This window comes from Mesoplodon mirus, assembly GCF_964341445.2.
Source record: "Mesoplodon mirus genome assembly, chromosome: 5".
Taxonomy (NCBI): Eukaryota; Metazoa; Chordata; class Mammalia; order Artiodactyla; family Ziphiidae; genus Mesoplodon; species Mesoplodon mirus.
The window spans coordinates 56,612,076-56,626,026 of record NC_138980.1 but is presented as its reverse complement, the minus strand read 5'-3'; the positions used below and the strand labels follow the sequence as shown (position 1 = coordinate 56,626,026).

The 13,951-nt window shown below is 49.5% G+C and overlaps 1 protein-coding gene across 1 annotated transcript; it reads left to right on the top strand.

The window, feature by feature from the left end:
* Positions 1-284: 284 nt before the first annotated feature.
* Positions 285-13,583, top strand: GM2A (ganglioside GM2 activator). The gene is made up of 4 exons (XM_082623593.1): positions 285-511; positions 5,354-5,515; positions 11,198-11,380; positions 11,720-13,583. The coding sequence occupies exons 1-4, from the start codon at positions 422-424 to the stop codon at positions 11,873-11,875; spliced, it is 591 nt and encodes a 196-aa protein (XP_082479719.1). The 5' UTR covers positions 285-421; the 3' UTR covers positions 11,876-13,583.
* The last annotated feature ends 368 nt before the right edge of the window (positions 13,584-13,951 follow it).

Sequence of the window (13,951 nt, the reverse complement as noted above, 5' to 3'; positions counted from 1 at the left end):
TTTGTCAAGAAGGACTTGGGCGAACGAAAACATGACTGCCCTTCCAGCAGTGACGGTTCACAGCGTAAAGTTCAGAAACAACAGCCCCCCCCTCCCTCGCACTCCGGCCCCGCCCCGCCCCGTAGTCGACCCGCCCCTTTTCTCCTCAGACTCTGCCTTCGCCACTGAAGGTGGGGCCTGTCGCCCACGGGCGAAGTGCGGGGCTAAAGGAGGAACCTTTGGGGGGCGGAGCCGGGAGAGCTCTGTCCAATCCCCGGCCCCGAAATCTCAGATCCGGAGGGGGCGGGACGCACGGGGAAGTGGCCGCACTCAGCTTTGCATAGCAATGCACAGCTTTGCATAACCAATACAGGCAGGCATTTAAAGGCGTCGTCGCCTCCACGAACCTTGTAGTTAACCCGGTGAGGACCCACCTTTTGTGATGAACCCCCTGATGCAGGCTCCTCTCCTCATCTCCCTGGGCTTGCTTCTCGCCGGCCCAGCGGCTGCTACACGCATCTTCTCAAACCAGGTGAGCATCCTGTCCTTTAGGAGGCTGCTTCCAGCATCCCAGCCCAGCTCGGGATGTGCGGGCTGGGGTGGGATATGGGGGTGGCCTCTCCGGTCTCTAGAATTACTTCTTTGCAGCAGAGCTTCCCAAAGTCACTCACTGTGGGACTCTGAGTGGGTCCTTTGCTCTCGGCGGGTTTCAGTTTCCCCATCTGTACAGAGGGGTGGGCTGTAAGGCTTTGCTGTGCTCCAGCAGGGTTGGAAGGGTTAATCTCAGTCCCGTCTGTACTCCTGTCCTCTTTCCAAACGTCTGAGTGAAATTTTACGGAACTGCAAGACCAAGGCTCTAATCCCAGGCCCAGAGATGCAGCCCCGTTTACGTGCCCTCTTTTTCCGCCATGAAAATGCCTGGTACCCTTCCCCTCCCCTCTGTACTGCTCTGAGGCGCTGCTCCTCCTCGTGGGTGGGCGGGTTTGAGAGGCTCTTCACGCCAGAAGGTCCATACTTGCTCCTCTGGCAACAAAGGTGCAGCCCTGCTCCTGGGTGTGAGGCATGGAGAGGCAACAGCCTACAAGCTTCTCCCTTATCTTCTCAGTCACCCTGTGCTCCAGACCCTGGAGAAGGGGAAGTTGTGTCATTCTGAGAAGTAGAGAAGCCTAGTTCCATGGCCTCTTTGCTGCATACCTGGGGGTCAGACACTTAGTATCTCTGTCAGCAGTCAAAGAGAGAGGCCCAGCCTAGGTCTCCTCCTGCCAACCTCCTTGGAAATATTTGTCAGAGCCAGGAACAGGGCAGTGTGAGGGAAAGTGGGATAGGACTAGAAGGCTTGGCTTCTGATTCCTCCTCTGTCTCTTGGGCTCCTTAAGCCTTGGTCTCCTTATCTGTACAATGGGCTCGATAGTACCAACCTGCCTTTCTTTGATGGTTGTGGGTGAAGGGAAATGCTTCCATGGATGGAAAAGCTCTTATATCTTAAACTCATAAAGTGATAGAAGCCAGTGGTCTCGGCCTCACCCTGCCCCAGGGGCAAGGAGTCTATTTGACCTATTGAATGGAGGAGCAAAGAACTCTTGGCCTTACTGGCCCGGAGGGTTCACAGTTAGTCCCTGAGTGTAGGTTGAGAATGTTTCTCTTGGCTCCAGGTCTGACCACTATGAGGTGGTGTGGCTAAGTCTGGAACCAGTCCTACATCCCCGCTCTCCTACATGTCTTGGCTGTGGATGCCGTCCCAGACCAGAGGGTCTTACGTTGGCAGTTTTAGAGAGGCCATGAGACATCAGGGAGTTCACCCACCTTACCCAGCCCCATAGAGGATAGGGGACTCATCTGAGATTACACAGCAAGGGGCACTTTCCATTCTTATCTGCTATCATCCGGGTCTTCTCTGGGCTCATGTGATTCAGAACCCTTACCCTGAAACCCTGGGCCACATGAAGGCTGTGGGGTGATAGTGAGTGTCTGAGCATCGGGAAACCGGGAGTTCCAGTTCCTCTAATAGCATTAACCCGGTCTCATGACCCTGGGCTGTAGTGATCCTTAGATAAAAGGGGAGAATGTCTAGCCCCAGGCTGGGTGCAAAATAGGTACTTAATAGACTCTTTGGTAACTGTCTAATGTCATTTATTGTGCACATACTATGTGCTATGTGTTGAGCCAGGTGCTTTGCTCTTTATTTCCCTAATAAACTTTTTTAGGGGAGTAATTTTAGACTTACAGAAAAGTTGCAAAGACAGTACAGAGTTCCCACACACTCCTCACTCAGTTTCCCCTAATGTTAACATCTTGTATTACCATGGTACATTTGTCAAGACTGAGAAACCAACATAGGTACATTACCACTAGCTAAACTCTAGACTTTATTTGGATTCTACCAGTTTTCCCATTAACGTCCTCTTTCTGTTCCAGGATCCAATCTCGGGCACCACATTGCATGTGTTGTCCTGTCTCCCCAGTCTCCTCTGGTCTGTGACAGTTTCTCAGACTTGTGTTTTCATGGCCGTGACAGTGTTGAGGAGTTGTGACCTGTACTTTCTGCATGCAAACTTCTCACTCTTACAGTAGCCCTGTGAGAAGATATAGTTATGCCCATTTAATATATGAGGAAATTGAGCCTCAAGAGGGGTCAACTGATGCATGTTCTCAGCTAGTGAGAGTGGCTGAGGTATGGTTTTAATCTAGGTCTGTGATTTGGACCCTTATTTCTGCCTCCATAGCTGTGCCTTTGCCCTCTGCCATACGTTGCCTCTTCCCACATGTTAGCCTAGGCTGCGATGACAAATATCTGGTGCCAGGCCTGCCCTTAGTGAGCATTGCTAACACATCATGCTTCCTTTTCCGGATGAGACTGGACTCAGCTGCAGAATTCACTGCGACAGAAGCCTCTAGTCAGCCATCGAGAAACCACCTTGTTAAGTCTCCCCAGAGCCTGAGGGAAGGAAGAGCGGGGTACTCTGGACACTTCCTCCAGCCTGGAATCAATCCTCGCTGTGAATCCGGCTGCCTTGGAATTTGTGAAAGCAGCTCTAGAAAATGGCTAGTCCTCCTACCCACCCTCCAGCCCAACTCTTAATCCCAGGCATGCTTTCATTTCATAGTGGCCTTCTAATTGACCTCCCGTGTTCTAAACTTGACCTTCTGCAGTCCATTCTCAACCATAAACCAGAGCATGGCCCTCTCCTGCAATGGCGTTCCATTGCACTTATAGGAAATCCAGCCTCCCGATGATGACCTATGAGGTCTGGCATGAATTAAATGACCCTGCCACCCCTCTAAGCTTACTTGGGTGCCTCATCCACTACATCTAGCCCACTGGCCTTGTAGGGCCTAGAGCAGCTGAGCATCTTCCCAGTGCGGGGCCTTTGCCCGTGTTCCTTCTGCCTGAACATTCTTTCAGTATGTGTATGGCTGACTCCTCATCATGCAGGATTATAACTTCCTCATCACCCTATTTAAGTGAGTCTTTTGTTACTCTCAACACGACCCTCTGTTTGTTTCTTTTATGGCACCCAGAGATCATAGTGGGTAATATTTATTTACATTGGACTGTAAGCTCCTCACCAAAGGGCAGGCACATTTCTAATTGTTTACCTCTATGAGCAGCCCTTGACCCCGGGCCTGTGATCACTGCTTCATAAATATCTGCAGAATGAATGTTGAAGGAAACATTTGTTGGTACCTACCCTGCCTAAGGGGCTGTGGGGAATGCAGGGATGAATCAGGCCTTTCTTAGTCATGGCCCAATGCTTCATTCCAAGGGACAGAAGCCCATTCCAAGAAACTCAAGTAAAGGGAAGTTTATTCCAGGTATACAAGGAATCTCATGGAACTAATGGCAGGAAGTGGCAGCTGGGATGTCTAATGGCTATCATTTAGGGAGCCAGCTCATGCTTTGTGCCTGGCATTGTGTTATGAGCTTTATGTACATGCTCTCACCCCCGCAACAGGTCTGGGAGCAGAATAGAAATGACTCCACTTAAAAGATGTGGAAATTGCAGCTCCAAAGGGGAAACTGGCCTGTAACATGATATGGTGGTCAAGCTATGATTTCAAGCCATGTCTACCAACTAAAGCCTTGATTTACCTATATCTTAGTCTAAAACCATGCCCTTGGCTGTTCCCCCCACTGCCTATTTAGATAGGGGGCCGGAGGCAGGGGGCGACTCTGTTCTCTTTTCCACAGACCAGCAGAGCCCTTAGTTCTTGTCCCTTTGGCTTGGTCATGAGTCTAGGTGTTCTGGCTCTGTCTTAAAGCTTATGACCCCGTGACAGCCCAAAGCCCAAAGTCCTCTGAATGATTTTGCCTCTGTCTCACTTCCCAAATTGGAGGCAGAGAGAATCTGTCCGCCTGGCCTGGGTTAAGTATTCTCTTTTGGCCCACCTACCTGTGGCTGTGTTGATGATGGGGGTCAACTTGGGGACGTGGGACTGGCAGGTTTTCCTTCTAAGATGGGATGTGTGTGGTGGGAATGCTGAAAGCCTCTCGTAGGTGGCCTTCAGGGGGCTGGGAAAGGTGTGAGTGGGTGGGCAGAGTCTGCATGGTATAGGAAGTGTTAAAGATCATAGACAGGGTTCTGTGGGAGTGGGGAGTCAGTGGTCATGTGTAGTTGGACACGATGGTGAAATCAGGAATCAGACCTCTTGGGGGATGTGGAGGAAGAGGAGGAGATATGGCTCAGCAGAGGGGAGGGGAAGGACGGACGTGGGGTGCGGGACAGGGCAGGGCATGCACAATGGGAGTTAAGAAAGCACCGGTTAGGATTGTGCAAGTTTGTTCACTAGGGATTGTTCATCAACAGATGGCCCGCTGGGGATCTTTGCAGGTGTGTCCTAGTCCCTCCCTGGGCTAACTGTGCCTCCTTGAGGGTAGGGTGTTAGATATTGTTATGTTTCCCACTGTGTTTTGTGTTCCCTATTGTTCCTGGCCCTGGATTGGGCCTGGGGTGGGACGTGAATAAGGTTCTGGGCATGGGCTGCAAAGCCGAATCCTCCAAAAGCCTCCCTCTAAGGAGATGCCAAGACTAGTTGGAGAGGAGTGGGGAGCAGGGAGGTGAGAGATCAGAGAAGGTATCTACCAAAGGTGGATATGGTTAGTCTCCTATTTTGAAGTTCAAGGTCTGTGATTCTGTGCTCTGTAGTTCATGGCACACTTTTGGGAGATTGTCTTTTAGTTTAGTCCTGCCTATGAAATGGGTAGGACCGGTGTTATTCCAGGTTTACAGGTGTGGAGTTGCGGATGAAGCTCATAGAGGGCAGGTACCTCGCCCACGGGCACACTGTCAGTAAACTGCTCTGTTAATCCTTCTAACCTGTGAGAGTTCCTTTTGTCAACTTTTCTCTTCTTTTCTTGCTGCCTTATTGTCCTCAGCTCTTCCAGCTCGGTAGCTTTTCCTGGGATAACTGCGATGAGGGGAAGGACCCTGTGGTGATCAACAGCCTGACTGTGGAACCTGACCCCATTGTCATTCCTGGGAACATGACCGTCAGTGCTGAGGTCAGGACCACTGCGTACCTCAAAGATCCTCTGAAGGTGAGCCCAGGGGTGGGCAGGGTCAGGGAGGTGCTGGAGGGAAGGTGCTGTGGGCCAGAGGGAGGCCCCTGAGGCATGTATGCTCAGGGAACTGAATAATTTTGGAATCCTGGAATCCCAGAGCAGCAAAAGAAGCATAGATTGGTTAAATGTCCTTTCATAAGTTTATTTGCCTTTTGTATTTTTGTTTAGGAATAACCAGTTCATTCATGCCTGTTGCCTGTTTTAGGGGTGGATATTTGCATGTTTTCATACAGAACAATAGAAACTTTCTGTGTATCCATTGCAACTCCATATATTGTAGTCCTTTCCTCACTGGTTTGCATTGCTACCTTTATACCATATTATTATTTTTTTAGTATTTATTTGTTTATTTGGCTGCATCAGGTCTTAGTTGCGGCATGCAGGCTCTTCATTGCAGGGCACGGGGCTTCTCTCTAGTTGTGGCGCGCGGGCTCCAGAGCATGTGGGCTTAGTAGTTGCGACATATACTGTATTCTTGTATGCCTTCAGCCTGTCCTGGTGCAGATCTCTTCTGGCACCAGTTTCCTTTTGACTCTTTAAAAGGAATTCTGATTTGGAATCTGTGTACCTGAAACTACCCTTTGACTTGGTTAATCACAGCCCCTACCTCATACATTTCTCTGAGTGATTACTGAGTTAATAACATGGAGAGTTCCTTGCACAGGGCCTGGCACACAAGACCAGCTCGGTACATGTTAGCCCTTGTTAATATTTCCATTAGTATCAATCTCTTCCTGTGGCTTCTTTGACCCAGACAGAGTCCTGTACATGCAAACAGCTCTCAGGCTTTGCTTTGTCCAGCACCTCTTCCCAAGTCTTCTCCAGGCTAGGCCACTGCATTTTCTTTAGCTGTTCTTCAAGTGATTTTCTACCAGGGTCACATTTCTACACTACCTGCACTGAGTCTGGAGCAAAGAGCTCTTTAGCGAGCTGGCCATCATGCTTGCTCTTCTGCCACTGCCATGCAAACTGCAGACGTTTCCAAGAACACTGATGCAGTACAACTGACTTGGAAGGAAAAAGCTGGTGAACTCCTTTTTCTTCCCCCAGCCTTTTCCTGGCTTCTTTATAGGCCATTAAAATGGGTTCCCCCCCACCCATTTTCTATTATAGATCTTCCTCAACTTCCTCAACGTCCCAGTGAACCTAGCATAAGTTGAAAAATCTCGTTAAGTCGAAAGTGCATTTAATACACTTAACCTACCAAACATCACAGCTTAGCCTCGCCTACCTTAACCACACTCAGAACATGTACATTAGCCTACAGTTGGGCAAAATCATTTAACACAAAGCCTATTTTATGATAAGGTGTTGAATATTGAGTACTGTACTGAAAGTGAAAACCAGAATGGTTGTCTGGGTACAGAATGGTTTAAGTTGTTTACCCTCGTGATTGCATGGCTGATTGGGAGCTGTGGCTTCCTGTCACTGCCCAGCATCACCAGAGAGATTGGTACTGCATACTGCTAGCCCTGAAAAAGATCACAATTCATAACAGGAAGTACAGTTTCTACCGAATGTGTATTGCTTCTGTACCATCGTAAAGTTGAAAAATTGTAAGTTGAACCATCGTCAGTCTGTACTTTATTACCTGTCATAAATTTGGGCCATTGAGCTTTTTAAAATTGGACTCAGATTCCCACTGTAGGACTCAGATTCCTCCTACATATCTCTTATGTATATACTTTTGATTTGGTTCCTTTATCTTTTCAGGGTATATGCATACTAGCTATTAAATGAAAGCCTCTCACCACTTGGGTAGGAGAAAAGATGATGAGTCTTCTTTTACAGATAAGGGACACTGAAGCTCAGAGAAGAATGCAACTTGCCCCAGGTCAGCATTCAAGGCTGGTGTCCTTATCTGGCTAATGTTTCCTATTCCTGAGCACTTTCTGGCGGGGAGGTGAATTAGTGCTTGGAGTTTTACTTTTTTTTTTTTTTTTTTTTTTTTTTTTTGCGGTATGCGGGCCTCTCACTGTTGTGGCCTCTCCCGTTGCGGAGCACAGGCTCCGGATGCGCAGGCCCAGCGGCCATGGCTCACGGGCCCAGCCGCTCCGCGGCATATGGGATCCTCCCAGACCGGGGCACGAACCCGTATCCCCTGCATCGGCAGGCGGACTCTCAACCACTGCGCCACCAGGGAGGCCCCGTGCTTGGAGTTTTAGCAGGGGAGTATGCCAGGACTTTCCCCTTGACAGCAAAGACCCCCGCCCCCCAGGAGAGCTGCTAGGACGCAAGCACTGTATGAACCTGAAGGGCTCTTAAGGTTAATGGCTTCTCCCCTTGTTACTGGGGCCCAGAGAGGAGTGACTGGTCCAGGCCACGCACCTGTTAGTGGCAGGAGAGAAACCTCCTCCTCTTCTGACCTTGCTGAAGTGAAATTTCTTCAATCAAAAGTCCCATTTGGGGCTTCCCTGGTGGCACAGTGGTTAAGAATCCGCATGCCTGGAGCCTGAGCTCTGCAACAAGAGAAGCCACCGCAGTGAGAAGCCCGGGCTCTGCAACGAAGAGTAGCCCCGGCTCGCCGCAACTAGAGAAAGCCCACGCGCAGCAATGAAGACTCAACGCAGCCAAAAATAAATAAAGAAAATAAATAAAACAAAAAATTAAGGAAAAAAAAGTCCCATTTGGAACCTGGATGGACTTGATGCCAGCTACAATTTTTAGAAGTTGGATGCGCGAGATTCTGTGAGCCATGGGCAAGGTTAGAGTCTATCCAGGAATGCCTTTTTCTTCTTTTGATGTGTTCCACAGGATTTGGCGTAATTTAGAACTCCCTTCTCTGAGCTCTCAAGTTCCAGCCTCTGAGACCTTCGTTTCCCCATCCTCAGGAATCGTAAATTGCTACCACATTTGGCATTTTCACTTATTTCAGGCTTTTAGACACGCAGATTTCAGCCCTGATGGTTTACCTTTTTTTTCCCCCTCTAAAGTCCTGTACCTGCAATGCCCCTGCCTGCGCCCTGTGATTGAGATATAACTGCCCCTTCCCTGATCTCATCAAATGTCTCCCCTTCAAGTCAGTTGCTAACAGTGGGTCTTTTTTTTTTTTTAGTTAATTAATTTTATTTTTGGCTGCATTGGGTCTTTGTTGCTGTGTGCAGGCTTTCTCTAGTGGCAAGCGGGGCTACTCTTCGTTGCGGTGCATGTGCTTCTCATTGCAGTGGCTTCTAGGAACGTGGGCTTCAATAGTTGTGGCATACAGGCTCAGCAGTTGTGGCTCGTGGGCTCTAGAGCGCAGGCTCAGTAGTTGTGGTGCGCGGGCTTAGTTGCCCCACGGCATGTGGGATCTTCCCGGACCAGGGCTTGAACCCGTGTCCCCTGCACTGGCAGGCGGATTCTTAACCACTACACCACCAAGGAAGCCCCTATCAGTGGGTCTTTATCTAGAGCCTTGTGTGCCTAGCCCTGAGCTAGAAGCCAAGAGAAAAGTCATTGTTTTCAACTTGCAAGAAACTTGGACTCTTAGGAGGTCAGAACTGGTAGGTCTCTTCAGGATCATGAGATCCAAATACTCCATGGTCAAGATGGAGGAGCAGAGGCCTGAGGGGGGAAGGGACTTGCCCAAGCGCCCTGGTGGGTACAGGGATCGTGATTCCATTACCTGTCAGTGCCTCTGTCTGTCTTGTGGAACCAGGTCCCATGACACAGGGGTTTATTTAGGTTGAGCTGTGGAGGTGCTAAGGTAGTCCTGGAGTAGAGGGATTGATGGTCCCTTATTACTCAGCTTTGCTTGATTTTTTTTTTTTTTTTTTTTTTTTGGCCACGCCGCACGTCTTGTGGGATCTTAGTTCCCCAACCAGGGATTGAACTCGGGCCCATGGCAGTGAAAGCACCAAGTCCTAACCACTGGACTGCCCAGGGAACTCCCCCTGCTTGCTCTTCTGAGCCATATGAAGAAGTAGACTGAGAACAAGGACTGGAAAATCAGCCATGGTTTGTAATCCCCAAACGGCAGGCATGGCTGTTGCCTTAAGTTCGGGGTGCCCCCGCTGAGTACCTCCTGTGCTGTGCTTGTCCTGGCTGGGGGAGGCCTGGTTCCTGGTGGATGCAGCCCCACAGGCTTCCAGTGTGGTGGGAGGAGCCCAGGCAGGACTTGGTCCCCGCTGGTCCCCTCAGCTGGGTGTTCTTTCTTGTTCAGGGTAGAACTGGCTCAACCATTTTCATTGGGGTGTTAGCAAAACAAGGAGGGGTACGGAGGGGAGAAGTCCAGCAGGAAGTAATTTTTTGATTTTAGGCACTATGCTAAGTGTTTGACAGGCATTGTCTCACTGAGTGGGACCTTGTGAGAAAGGCAGACACTCTTAAAATATCCCATTTTGGAGATAAGGGAATGGAGACAGAAGAAATTCCCCAAGGGCACAGGAGTAGGAAGTGGCCGAAGTAGCATTCCACTCCAGGCCCTCAGCTCTTTCTAGGCAAAGGGGTTGAAGCAGGCTTGGCAGGAGAGGAGACAGGAGGGCTGGGAGGGGACCGTGCATGACTCGGGGTGGGGAATAACATGTGGGTCAGCAGAGTGGGATGAGGCAAATTTGAGTTTGTCCACTCAGGATACAGGCTGCGCGGACTTATCCCTTCCTCCTGGACCTAGATCCTGACACCTGGGGCAGTTAGAAGACTGAGTCCACAGCCTGGGGAGCCAGCCTGAGCCCAGCAGGCTCAAGGGCAATAAGTGCCCATCCAGGATTTGTCTCTTAGAAACAAAAGCCCTGAATCAAGTGAGCTTGGGGGCTGAGATTCATAGGATGCTGTGATGTTACAGCCGAGAGTGGTTTCCTGCCATTACACCCACAGAGAATCAGACTTCCTCCTGCCCTTTCCCGACACTTTTCCCTGACACCTTTGGGGGGATACGATCATGGTCCCTAAGGCACCACTCATTTGGCTCTTAGGCAGCTAATAAGTGAATGCTTAGCCCGGGCCAGGCACAACTGGTCAGCCCCCACCTCCAGAACAGGAGCAGAATCGTGGCAGCATAGAGATGCAAAGTACTCACAGATCTCCCCATCCAGCTTTTCTCTGGGTGCAGGAGTCCTTCTGAAGCTTCCCCAACATGGTCCAGGCAGCCCATCTCTTCTTGAGGTAGTTCCATCTGTTGTAACCTCACTATGATTGTTAAGATCTTCCTGATAGCAATCCCAGAATGATCCCTCTGTAAATTCCTGTCGTTTTCAGTTCTGTCTTCTATGGCTGTACAGAGAAAATAGGATCCAAGAATAGCAGATGGGTTTGATCTTGGTAACCAACTCCAATCAGTTGGTGGTAGCTGCCTGAAGTCCTCTGAAGGAAAAGGTTCTGAAGCCAAGATTGGGCTGAGAAGGAAAGTCTAGAAGCAGTGCCACAGTTAGCCAATTAGCAGTTAGATGACAAGTGCATTTCAATTTCAACCAATGGATAGTGACGACCTAAAGAATTATAAGACTGTGTGGTTCAGTGCAGGGGGAAAAAAAGTTACATTTGATTATTAATGTCTGCCATGGGCACAGGAAAGTATAGTGTTGGAGCATGTGCCACAATATTGTCATTTCTTGATCAGAATATCTCCCAGATCCCATCCAATTAAAAACTCTGTTAAAATAAAATGCTGACCTTTTAAAGAGGCAGAGGAACTGGTATGTTTGCCTTGGAATTTTACACTTTCTCCAACTCTCTCACCAGGTGGTACTAACTCTGGAGAAGGGAGTGGCTGGCTTTTGGGTCAAAGTCCCATGTATGGAGCAAGTTGGCAGCTGCACCTACGAGAACTTCTGTAATGTGCTTGAAGTGTTAATTCCCCATGAGAATCCCTGCCCAGAACCCCTGCACACCTATGGGCTTCCCTGTCACTGTCCCTTCAAACAAGTAAGTATAGGGAGGGGAGAGCATTCCCCCCGTGACTAGAGTAGAGACATGGGGTTTGGAGACATTCTCTTGCAGACCTGGATGTCTGTGGGTTGTAAATTGATATGATCTATCCTGAATCACTTATCTTTTGGGGGCCTCGGTTTATCCAACTGTGAATGGGAGACCTGAAGCTCGATCTGACCATTGGTGTCCTTTTGCTATCACATTCTGTGCTCTACATGGCTCTTAGGAGAGTGGGAGGAGGGGCAGTTTGCAGCTACAATCCTAGAGGTCACTCCAGGAGAGAGTCCCATCTGTAGGCTCTCACTGACCTGTGGTCCACTGCCTTTCCCACAGGGTACCTACTCACTGCCCAAGTCTGACTTCTTCCTGCCTGACCTGGAGCTGCCCAGCTGGCTCAGCAGTGGGAACTACCGCTCGAAGATCATCCTAAGCATCAACGGGAAGCATCTGGGCTGTGTCAAAATCTCCGCCTCCCTAAAGAGCAAATAAGGTGGCACCTGCCACAGCAGAATGAAGGGGATGTGAGGAAGGCATCCTCTTCTTTCGTTGGCCAAGGCCAGATTCTACTCTCTGTCCTTTCTCAAGCCCCCTTCTACAATGATGACACTCCCCCGCTGAAAGTCATTTTATGCCACCTACAGAATCTTTTTTTTTTTTCGGTATGCGGGCCTCTCACTGTTGTGGCCTCTCCCGTTGTGGAGCACAGGCTCCGGATGCTGCACAGGATCAGCGGCCATGGCTCACGGGCCTAACCGCTCCACGGCATGTGGGATCTTCCCGGACCGGGGCACGAACCCGTGTCCCCTGCATTGGCAGGCGGATTCTCAACCACTGCACCACCAGGGAAGCCCCCACCTACAAAATTTTTAGGTGTGGGCCAGCAGCCCTAACCTAAAGGAGGATGAGCCTGGTGGTTTTTGACAGCCCAGGATATCTACTGGGCTGGCCACTGCATTTTCCTCCTCACCCCCATGGCTTTCTCCCTAAGAGCTCAACTCATTTTCTAAACGGTCAAGGAAGGGGGCTAACACGTTTTGTGACCCCACGTTCAGGCTGACCCAGTCTTGGTCTCCTGAAGTACCTTTATGATTTTTCTCATTGATTTTTTGTGTGCGTCGCTGACCTAAAAGCAGAGTGAGAGTACTAACAGTTTTCATTTTACTCCTACCCCCTTTTACAACGAAGGGTCTGAAGGAGTCGATCTCAGTCTGTTCCTCCATCAACGTCTATGATTTAGTGTTCTTTTCTAGACTTGCCCAGTTAACAGTGGGGCACAGTGTATCCTGGAGAGGCAGGCCATGTGATGGGAGAGATATCTGAGAATGCTCTATGTGTTTAAGACAGTCTGCGAACTCAGGTATCTGCAGGGCAAAGCGCAAGACATCAGTAAGTGATGAGGACCACGAGGAACGTGTTGTTTGCGGGCACATCTTCCACTTTTTCCTTTGTATAACATAACTGATCCGAGGCAGCTGCTGCCCAGTCTCGAGCTGGGGGTATAGTCAGGGATGTGGGGACTGGGGTGAGTTGGGAAGGGCAAATCTGGTCCGTAGGGACAGCTGCTATCTAGCTATAGCCAGTGAGTACCACAGGAGAGTATGGGCCCAGCATTGCCAAATATTCTCAATTTCTTTTTCCCTCGAGAAGCCAGAAATCCAGACTTTTATATGAAATCAATTTTTAAATATTGGCAACGAATTATTTTTTTAAATACTGAGCAGGCAGAAGGGGCCAAACAGACTTGTCACTGGGGAAATCTGGTTGGCTCATGGGTGGCCAGTTCATGGCCTTGGATATAAGAATATGCATGCCTTGTCCTTTTAACCTTGAGACAACTCCTCCACCACTGTGTCTCCCTCCATCGGGTCAAAGCCATAGTGCCTGACCCTAGAATGCTCCTCCAGTGCTGGGGGAGTAGAGGCGGCCTCAGAGCTGTGAGCTCAGGGATCACGAGGCTGCCTGCCCTGGCCTTGGAGCACTGTCAGGGTGAGTGGGGCAGAGGATGAACAGGTGGACCCGCCAGCAGCCACTCTGTGGAGCAGGGATCCAGCGAAGAGAGGTGGACTCATGTCACATGCCTGGCTTTGTTCACTTTCCTGTCCTCTCATGACAACTTAATCACCAATGACCAGCCCCATGTTCTGGGCTCACATGAAGGCTGGAATGGTAATAAATCTTTTTAACTTGAGGAGAATTCCTCCTTTGTTGTGGCTGCATATTTTCTCATTGATCACATCTCAATTTTTTTTTAAACATCTCTATTGGAGTATAATTGCTATATAATGGTGTGTTAGTTTCTGTTTTATAGTGAATCAGCTATACATATATCCCCATATCTCTTCCCTCTTGTGTCTCCCTCCCTCCCATCCTCCCTATCCCACCCCTCTAGGTGGTCACAAAGCACAGAGCTGATCTCCCTGTGCTCCGTGGCTGCTTCCCACTAGCTATCTATTTTACATTTGGTAGTGTATATATGTCCATGCCACTCTCTCACTTCGTCCCAGCTTACCCTTCCCCCTTCCCGTGTCCTCAAGTCCATTCTCTACGTCTGCGTCTTTATTCCTG

What these genes read in the sequence shown, in the direction of transcription:
- GM2A (XM_082623593.1), top strand. Translation starts at nt 422, where the DNA reads ATGAACCCCCTGATGCAGGCTCCTCTCCTCATCTCCCTGGGCTTGCTT. An exon ending in CACGCATCTTCTCAAACCAG is followed by an intron (nt 512 to 5,353) that starts GTGAGCATCCTG and finishes TATTGTCCTCAG; the next exon opens with CTCTTCCAGCTCGGTAGCTT. An exon ending in ACCTCAAAGATCCTCTGAAG is followed by an intron (nt 5,516 to 11,197) that starts GTGAGCCCAGGG and finishes CTCTCTCACCAG; the next exon opens with GTGGTACTAACTCTGGAGAA.